The 10,759-nt window shown below is 45.2% G+C and overlaps 1 protein-coding gene across 2 annotated transcripts in view; it reads right to left on the reverse strand.

Moving 5' to 3' along the window:
• Positions 1-10,759, reverse strand: part of LOC139578392 (metalloprotease TIKI2-like) — a 105,275-nt gene that overhangs the window by 34,640 nt on the left and 59,876 nt on the right. For both annotated transcript variants that reach the window (XM_071405902.1, XM_071405901.1), the window contains exon 3: positions 369-515. In XM_071405902.1, the coding sequence (XP_071262003.1) occupies positions 369-515 (147 nt within the window). The remainder of the gene's footprint in view (positions 1-368; positions 516-10,759) is intronic.

The following is a 10,759-nucleotide window of genomic DNA, read 5'->3' on the forward strand; positions in this document are numbered from 1 at the left end:
TAATAATACACCTGTGAAGGTAAAGTGATGTAATATGCTGAAATGATCCTAATTAGATGTTGCTGATGTCGTGATCACAGATGATCATGTATGTGCCATCAGTCTGACAACATACATAATGGTACAGTGTTCATGAATGTTGAAATATGACCATACCATAATTGGTATGTCAATACAGGATTTATAGTACATGATGTGTGACGACTATAGTGTGTGGTCATAGTAAGTCACTCCTCTAAGTCTGGGCTTGATTGTTAGTTCAATCGGGTGTGTTAGTGCTGGTTAGAAACAAAAGCCTGCATCTTCAGGACCAGGATGGAATAACATGACTTTAGCCCCTTTCCGTCTTCCAGCAATGGTGGATGTACCTGTGAGGTGTCGTGGTTGAAGATGATGGAGCTCAGGTCTCCACAGTTGTAGTGTGTGATGAGGTCCTCGGTGGTGTAGGAGCCCTGCAGACTGCCTGCTCTCACACTCTCATGCTGCAGCAGGGTCTGGTTCAGGGCAAACAGCACCTGCAGAGGGAGGAACTATTAGGGACTTGGCAGTGTGAACAATGACAGCATAACAGCACACTGTTAAAGTCTCATTTTGTTGTGGCTCACACTAACACAGGCATACTGTAGTGGAATTGTATGATTGGTAGTTTATAGAAGTTTCTTTCCATTAGTTTCCTAACGTTGCCCATCATGTGCAGACTGGCTAAAACAGACCACAAGAGGCATCGCAGAGCTCCATTTTCTCCACTTCTCCTCTCTCAGGGAAAAAGAAGGGAGAGTGGAAAAGAGGGAGACTGTCCCTTTAAAAATAGCTCTCTCAGGGCCTCAGCACCATAAATTTACAGCCCCCATTAAAATAAAAAGTAAACCCTCTTTAGAGAGAATTTATGGTGTGCAGCAGCCAGCGGGAGCTGCGACACTGCAGCTGTCCCAGACACCAGTGGTTAACAGTCCCAGCTCCCGCCCCCTCAATCCCACGGCCGCCTCTGACTGGCCTGGCAGGCCCCAGCCAGCTGTCAATCAGGGCTAAGCGTTCTGACAGGAGCGCTAGGTGGAGGGCGTGAGGAACAGAGTGGTTTACTCAGAGTACAGTAGATTGAGTTTCACACCGTCTCACATTCCGCCCACTAACACATTCATGTCCTATGGTGGTGCGGTCAGTTGATTTGCACCGTTGATTACATACGTATGACTGCATGTTACATCACCGCTGGTAACTCCTGAACCTAATTGCCTCCACCAGGGTTAGTAAAGGAAAGTGATGGCTATACCGTAAATACTGATGGTCGACATCCCGACCGCATGATTTGTGTGTAGGCTTAAGGCCTACAGCTGCACAACTGATCTACCCTAAGTCAACACACTGGTTATATGTAATAATTCACAAAATGATGTTATGTTTTTGCAATCACTTATTGAACTCATAAATGCCTTATTGTATTGTCTTTTTGAATGTTGCTTAAACTTTTTTTACCTTAACAATGAGCTGAGCACACCCAAGTTCTAAGCTAAATTTTGTGACTCTCTTCTTTCTCAATTTAGCTTGAGAAATGTTTCTCTCTCTCTCTCTCTCTCTCTCTCTCTCTCTCTCTCTCTCTCTCTCTCTCTCTCTCTCTCTCTCTCTCTCTCTCTCTCTCTCTCTCTCTCTCGTGTAGTCTGAGGTCATTGTATTTGCTAACCAGTCTTCAGGCCGGTGCCTTAGTAGTGTGCCTCTGTTCTAATGAGGGGAGACAACACTAGAGAGCTGACAGCATGGATGCCTCTCCCTCCCTTCTTCCCTCCCTCAGTCCACTCTTTAACCTCTTCTCATATTTCCCATTGCATGCAAGCAACCCCAGGACCTCACCCAGCCTTTCTCACTGCAAAGAGAGCGGTGAGCAATCTTATTTATTTTATTAGACGTGTTTCACAGTCTATTTTCAGCCAAGGGCCCAGCGCCGTGCTGTCATCCTGCCAAAGCAGTAATCCCAAAATGGGCCTTGATCAAACCTGCGGCCTTAACGGTTAGTGCTGAGCAATTTAGTTTTTTAAAAACATTGAATGCATTGTGAAATAATGACATTAAAAGGATTTTAGAGCTTTTTAATGGAAATTCCAAAGCCCAAAATAGTGAACATTCAATTGCCAAAACATTGAAAATATTCCATTGTCTCTGTCACAGTGTTTTCCACAAGTACATTGAGTAGCCAGCCAAATAGAAATAGTAGCCAGCCAGCCAGGCCCAAGGAGCTCTATTTTGGTGGCCTCTGGTATATACTAATGCTTAGATTCCATCTGAAATACACTGCAAAATTTACCTCCCAGATTGAAAACATTTGTTGTGGTAATGTGTAGAAAGACATTACTTTACAATTTAAATGACTGAAAATGTATGAATTCAGTGTATTTTTTGCTGTTTTGGATATTGTCTAGGTTTCCATTTTTATTTAATTTTTTTCAGGCTGAATCTGGTAATGAATAGTGTGGCTGTTGAACAAGTTGAGGAGACTAAATTACTTGGCGTTACCTTAGATTGTAAACTGTCATGGTCAAAACAAATAGATTCAATGGTTATTACAAAGATGGGGAGAGGTCTGTCCGTAATAAAGAGATGCTCAGATTTTTTGACACCACACTAAAAAAAGCAAGTTCTACAGGCTCTAGTTTAGTCTAATCTTGATTATTGTCCAGTTGTGTGGTCCAGTGTGGCAAGGAAATACCTAGTTAAGCTGGAGCTGGCCCAGAACAGAGCGGCACGTTTTGCTCTTAATTGTAATCAGAGGGCTGATATAAATACTATGCATGCCAGTCTCTCTTGGCTAAGAGTTGAGGAGAGACTGACTGCATCACTTCTTCTTTAATAAGAAACATTCATGTGTTGAAAATCCCAAATTGTTTGCATAGTCAACTTACACACAGCTTACACACAGTGTCACCCCACCAGACATGCCACCAGGGGTCTTTTCACAGTCCCCAAATCCAGAACAAATTCCAGAAAATGTTCAGTATTATATAGTATTATATAGTATTATACGTTGCATGGAACTTCCTTCCATCTCATATTGCTCAAATAAACAGCAAACCTGGTTTCAAAAAACAGATAAAGCAACACCTCACGACACCACGCCTCTCCCCTATTTGACCTAGATAGTTTGTGTGTATGTATTGATATGTAGGCTACGTGTGCCTTTTTAAAAATTTATGTAGTTCTGTCCTTGAGATGTTCTTGTCAAATGATGTTCTATATTATGTCATTCTGTGTTATGTTTCATGTTTTGTGTGGACCCCAGGAAGAGTAGCTGCTGCTTTTGCAACAGCTAAAGGGGATCCTAATAAAATACCAAATACAAAAATACCAAATATTGTTCCTGCTGTGATGATTCACCATCTTCATCGAATGTTTTCATAATTTATCTTCAGATAATCGCCAATAAGCTTAGGCCTCCCAGTAGCATATGCAAATTAGGGAGCCAAATTAAGGACTCTCTCATCGATACGATTTGGTAGGCTATACTTACTGACTGACAATGCAATACAATGGACATTTAACGGAAGTTACTAACGTAACTATGGCTCTACTAATTCCTGAAGACTGTCAATGTGGTTGAAAGCATGGATTACATCCCTCGCACTCCGCGTAGTTCGAGTAATAATAACAAGAAAGTCATGCTAGTGACGTGACAGCATGGGAGGATGTGCCCCCACGGTTCATATAAAACCGTACATCAGACCACGCACTCAGAGAATTTTCTTGCCCAAAGATTCCGAGTGACAGGAAAGTACTGACGGTCAACCAGGTATTCGTAGAACCATAGTTACATTCGTAACTTTCGTTCTACTTCATACCTTTCAGAACGTCAGTACGGTGAAAGTATGGATGAGTCATACCAACAAGGTCGCGAGGAATTGCACTACTAACCTCTGATTAATGCACCTGTGCCACTGGAAGAATGGCAGACCTCATGGTGTGGCAGGATGTGACGTTGACCTTTTAAAATCTTGAGAACGTGCAGGGCGACGACCAGGTAGCAGTTGCGCATATCTCATTCAGGGGGATGCCTCTCAGTGCAGTCCAGGATGTGGCTACACTTCTGGTCGAGTGACATATCACACCTTCTAGGACAGGGAACCCTACACCCTTGTAGGGCTGAGTGATGACATCCACAATCCAGTGTGAAAGCCACTGCTTGGACAACGCAAGGCCTTTTGACTTACCACTGAAGCACAGAAACAACTAGTTTGACTTCCTGTAGTGCTCCGAGGCTTGCATATAGCGTTTGAGAGAACGGACTGGACACAGGAGATTTGCTCGCTTGTCCTCCTCCGCATTCTGGAGAGGACGGGGGCAGTAGGCCAGCTCGATGGCTTGAAAAAGGCTGGATTGGGCCATAAGGTCACAGCTAGGTCATCTACCTTCCATCGTAGGCAGACAGGACCCATAGAGAGCGTGTGGAGCTCACTCACACGTTTCACTGATGAAATAGCTAAGAGGAAAGCTGTTTCCAGAGAGAACCATTTTATGTCCAGCTCCTCCGTATGCTCGGTAGGGAGGGTTTGTCAAAGCCTCCAAAACTAGTGTCAGATCCCAGGATTTTGCGAGGACACCCCTGAGGGGATGCAGACGGTGGACACCGTCTTGCCGATTTTCCATCGCTGCCTAAATGGTTAGCCGATATGGCTGAGGCATACACATTCAAGGTAGAGGCAGAGCAACCTGAGTCCAATAAGTACAGAGCAGGACATCGGTTCCTCAGCCCTTGTAGAGCATAATTCGATAAACAGCTTACAGCAACCAGCATACATCATCCTGGATGATGGGGGTCTGGCATTCTGTAACATCTCGATAATAGCAGGATCGCAGCAGAGAGGGTCGGGCTCTTCCGGGGCCACACCCATAGCTGTAGTTGGTCTGGGCTGGGATGCCATATCCTGCAGTGAGAGCAGGTCCTGTCTGTGAGGGAGCTGCCATGGCACCCCCTCCAGAAGACGGAGGAGAGTTGGAAACCAAGGTCTCACTGGCCATCTGGGGGCTACAAGCAGCAGCCTGTGCTAAGCCTGAGAGACCCTGTGTAGCGTTGCTAAGATCAGGGGGGTTGGAGAGAAAGCATACAGTAGGTCCTCTGGCCATGTATGGGCTAAGGCATACATGCCCAGGAGGGCTCTTGGACTCTGCCAGCAAGAACCAGAGGGAGCAGTGGAATGTTTGCTCTGAGGCGAACAGGTCCACATGTGCTGCCATATCCTCGTCCCTACTTGCGGGTTTTTGATCCCCTGTAGGTGGCGGGAGCTCAGGGTTGTGGTCATGTATCTTGTGAAGATTTGAGGAGCCAGGGAGAGGCCGAAGGGTAATACTGTGAACTGGTATGCCTGGTCATGGAAGGCGTACCGCAGAAAACGTCTGTATTCCCGTAACACAGGAACGTGAAAGTAAGCATCCTTTAAGTCCAGGGACGTGAACTATTCCCATGCGGCTACGGTCCGGAGAACATGTGACATGAGAAACGGGAGAACATTTGGGAAAACCTGCTTTGGAAAAAACTGCTTTAAATCCAGACCTGGACGGAAGCCTTCTCCAGGAGAGATGTAATCTTGTTGTTGAGGGTGAGTCAGGCCTCCCTCTGCCCTAACTCTGTGATGCCTGGTTTCTGGGCTGTGGGTTCCACAGCGGTGTAGCCTGACTCAGCTGTTTTCTACGTTTAGGCCCGCTCATCCGCGGGGCCGAAGAGCAGACCGGGGACCACTGGGAGCTTTCTCAGCATCCATTTGGAGTTATCGGACATTGGGGCTTGGGAAAGCCAGACCTGGCAATGAGTCACAACTAGGGTGGACATCAGTCTGCCTAGCAAACACTTGAAGAGATGTGTCATTCAGGTTGCAGAGGTCCAGGTCTGTGTGCACTGGCTGTTGCATCCTGTTCTGTGCTAGCATGAGCACTGAGAGAGATCGCAATGCGGGCCATGCGAGCCGTTGTGTCATAGGCCCATGACAGTAGCTCATCTGTGGCCCTGCAGGTCTGGGGCAGCGGGCATCATCCTTCAGGGTTTCATCTGGGGAGAGCATCGGCTCTTCTATGTATTCATCCACCTTAGGCATATGGTCCAGCCCATGTTGTTTGGCATTGCACATGGCAGATAGCATCCTACTATCCTTGCTGTGGTGGGTGAGAGCCCGCGGGTCAGCCCAGCTTCGCTAAAGGATAGCTGCAGGGGCTGTGGCTTGAGGGTCATCAAGCTTAGCTAAGGCCGCATGCAGGACAGCAAGTAGTGAGGCTACTATGAAATAATAAAATAGTTGTGCATATTACAACGTTTTTATTTGATTACTTTATTATTTTTAAATCCTTAGTCATCATCTAATCTCTGTTCAGACAGTAGCAGCCAGCCAGCCAGCCAGCCATCTCTGTGTGCTCCCCATACTGTACTGTCTTTAGTCATCCTATTTAGCTAGCCTGCCTAAGTGGGCTAGCCTGCCTAAGTGTGCTGGAAAGCTGTCTGACTAAATCATTTTACTAGTTCTTCAAAGTAGATGAGGCATACTTTCACAAACTGTCTCTATCCTTCTTTCTCGTCATTGTTGTGTACATTCCTCTCTCACACTTTTACGCCTTACGTAGCCGTAAAGAACAGGCGCAATGGATTGTGGTCATTATATTAGCTTATCATCAAGGACATCAACCACCCAAGTCACTGCCTGTTCACTCCGCTATCATCCAGAAGGCAAGGTCAGTACAGGTGCATCAAAGCTGGGACCGAGAGACTGAAAAACAGCTTCTACCTCCAGGCCATCAGACTGTTAAACAGCCATCACTAGCACATTAGAGGCTGTTGCCTATAGGCATTGACTAGAAATCACTGGCCACTTTAAGGAATGGAACACTAGTCACTTTAATAACGTTTACATGTCTGGCATTACTCATCTCATATGTATATACTATATTCTATACTATTCTACGGTATTAGTCACTTAATAATGTTTACATATCTTGCATTACTCATCTCATATGTATATACTGTATGCTATACTATTCTACTGTATCTTAGTCCGTTCCGCTGTGACATCGCTCATCCATATACAGTATGTATATAGTCTTAATTCATTCCTACTTAGATTTGTGTGTATTTTGGGTATATGTTGTGTCATTTGTTAGATATTACTTGTTAGATATTACTGCACTGTCGGAACTAGAAGCACAAGCATTTCGCTATACCTTCAATAACATCTGCTAATCAAGTGTACATGACCAATAATATTTGATTTGATTTGATTTTAATCAATGACCACATTTCTGGGCTGAACTAGGTTGAATATTTGCTTACTGAAAACTACAACTCCCTTCAGCCCAGCATCCCACATAGTTCTTGACTTGATTTCTATCCTGAATGATTTGATTTCTCCCTAGAGAAACGTTGTGTTGGGTTCACAAAAAAATACCTAACTAAATGGAATTCAAGTAATTGAACCATCGTTGGTCAATTAGTTGTTTAATAACCAAAACCCCCCTAAAATGTTGGTTAATCGCTCAGCACTAATAACCGCAAATATGCTTTCATTCCCCCGCACACCTCATACCTCACCAGGAAATTCCAGGACCCCCTGCCGGCTCTATAATGACAATCCCTCACATATTTATTTCTATATCGCGTGCTTGCTTTATTGTTTTCATTTTTCCTCTGGCTGGCGGGCTGAGGCACAGATGCGCATTGGCGTTGCCCAAGCCCTTGACCCACATGGCTCTCTGCCCGCCCAGGGCTTTCTACGGCTGCCAAGAGCAACACCAGAGCAGGCCCTGGGCAGAGAGAGGGCTGGGGCTGGGTGCGGGCCGGGGTGTAGGCTGGCACAACTCAACCTGCCAGCCCCTCTGGACTGCTGGGAGTTTCCTTAAACACAGCAAACTGCACCAGACACTCTGGACCTGGTGGAGGAAGAGGGGAGGAGAAAGAGAGAGAGAGAGAGGGGAGGGCTGTGAGTGGTCTGGTAAGTCAATATTGTTCTCACACTGCGGAGACTGCACATCTCTGTGCTCTTGCCATAGCGCCTGCACTTTGATGTGTTGAATGAGTGTGTGTGTATGTGTAGGTGTGTGAGTGTGTGCGTGCGTGCGTGCGTGCGTGCGTGCGTGTGTGCGTTGTGTGTGTGCGAGTATGAGTGTGAGAGTGTGTATGTTGACGGACAGAGTGGCTGTCCTTCAGATGAAGTGTCTCTCTCTGCCTAAGGGACACGCTGAAACAGGCTAGACCACAGAGGCCTGACATAGGCCATCACAGCACTTCACAAAGGTGGAGGGTGATTACGTGATGATCTCATGGAATTTAATACCACACTTTACTTCACACAGGTTACTCATCACAACACCTTCATGAGATCCTAATTAAGTAAAGATTGCATAAAGAACAAAGCTGGAAAGAGCTCCACGCTGACAGTCTTGGAACGCCAGTGAAGCATTCCAACATTTACTATGTGATCAGTGGAAAGAAAGAGCAAGAGAAAAAAAAACGAGAGAAGGTGCAGAAAAACAGCCATTTATCAACACGTGTACATAGAAGCAATTGACCTTGAAGTGTATTAAACCCTGGCTGTTTGTTAGAATTTGTGTTCCTGGTTTTACGCCTAAGACTTTTACGTTGTTATAACATGTAATGAGTAGGTGCTGGTGACAAGGTGTTGGACAGCTCGCTCATGTCATCTACCTCACTTCCTTTCCTACCTCACTCCATTTCCTCCCTCACTTCCTTTCCTACCTAACTCTCTTTTCTCTTTCTCTCTCTTTCACTTAAAAAAATATGGTTTGTTAACTCTTTATTCTCTCTCTCTCTCTCTCTCTCTCTCTCTCGCTCGCTCTCTCTCTCTCTCTCTCTCTCTCAAAATTCAATTGAAGGGCTTTATTGGCATGAGAAACATATGTTAACATTGCCAAAGCAAGTGAAGTAGATAAGAAACAAAAGTGAAATAAACAATAAAAATGTACAGTAAACATTACACTCACAGAAGTTCCAAAAGAATAAAGACATTTCAAATGTCATATTCAGTCTATATACAGTATTGTAACGATGTGCGAATAAAGTACAAAGGTGAAAATAAATAAACATAAATATGGGTTGTAATTACAATCTCTCTCTCTCTCTCTCTCTCTCTCTCTCTCTCTCTCTCTCTCTCTCTCTCTCTCTCTCTCTCTCTCTCTCTCTCTCTCTCTCTCTCTCTCTCTCTCTCTCTCTCTCTCTCTCTCTCTCTCTCTCTCTCTCTCTCTCTCTCTCTCTCTCTCTCTCTCTCTCTCTCTCTCTCTCTCTCTCTCTCTCTCTCTCTCTCTCTCTCTCTCTCTCTCTCTATATATACAGTGGGGAGAACAAGTATTTGATACACTGACAATTTTGCAGGTTTTCCTACTTACAAAGCATGTAGAGGTCTGTAATTTTTATCATAGGTACACTTCAACTGTGAGAGACGGAATCTAAAACAAAAATCCCGAAAATCACATTGTATGATTTTTAAGTAATTAATTTGCATTTTATTGCATGACATAAGTATTTGATACATCAGAAAAGCAGAACTTAATATTTGGTACAGAAACCTTTGTTTGCAATTACAGAGATCATACGTTTCCTGTAGTTCTTGACCAGGTTTGCACACACTGCAGCAGGGATTTTGGCCCACTCCTCCATACAGACCTTCTCCAGATCCTTCAGGTTTCGGGGCTGTCGCTGGGCAATACGGACTTTCAGCTCCCTCCAAAGATTTTCTATTGGGTTCAGGTCTGGAGACTGGCTAGGCCACTCCAGGACCTTGAGATACTTCTTACGGAGCCACTCCTTAGTTGCCCTGGCTGTGTGTTTCGGGTCGTTGTCATGCTGGAAGACCCAGCCACGACCCATCATCAATGCTCTTACTGAGGGAAGGAGGTTGTTGGCTAAGATCTCGCAATACATGGCCCCATCCATCCTCCCCTCAATACGGTGCAGTCGTCCTGTCCCCTTTGCAGAAAAGCATCCCCAAAGAATGATGTTTCCACCTCCATGCTTCACGGTTGGGATGGTGTTCTTGGGGTTGTACTCATCCTTCTTCTTCCTCCAAACACGGCGAGTGGAGTTTAGACCAAAAAGCTCTATTTTTGAATCATCAGACCACATGACCTTCTCCCATTCCTCCTCTGGATCATCCAGATGGTCATTGGCAAACTTCAGACGGGCCTGGACATGCGCCTGCTTGAGCAGGGGGACCTTGCGTGCGCTGCAGGATTTTAATCCATGACGGCGTAGTGTGTTACTAATGGTTTTCTTTGAGACTGTGGTCCCAGCTCTCTTCAGGTCATTGACCAGGTCCTGCCGTGTAGTTCTGGGCTGATCCCTCACCTTCCTCATGATCATTGATGCCCCACGAGGTGAGATCTTGCATGGAGCCCCAGACCGAGTGTGATTGACCATCATCTTGAACTTCTTCTATTTTCTTCTATTTTCTAATAATTGCGCCAACAGTTGTTGCCTTCTCACCAAGCTGCTTGCCTATTGTCCTGTAGCCCATCCCAGCCTTGTACAGGTCTACAATTTATCCCTGATGTCCTTACACAGCTCTCTGGTCTTGGCCATTGTGGAGAGGTTGGAGTCTGTTTGATTGAGTGTGTGGACAGGTGTCTTTTATACAGGTAACGAGTTCAAACAGGTGCAGTTAATACAGGTAATGAGTGGAGAACAGGAGGGCTTCTTAAAGAAAAACTAACAGGTCTGTGAGAGCCGGAATTCTTACTGGTTGGTAGGTGATCAAATACTTATGTCATGCAATAAAATGCAAAT

Source organism: Salvelinus alpinus, chromosome 6 (assembly GCF_045679555.1).
Source record: "Salvelinus alpinus chromosome 6, SLU_Salpinus.1, whole genome shotgun sequence".
NCBI lineage: Eukaryota > Metazoa > Chordata > Actinopteri > Salmoniformes > Salmonidae > Salvelinus > Salvelinus alpinus.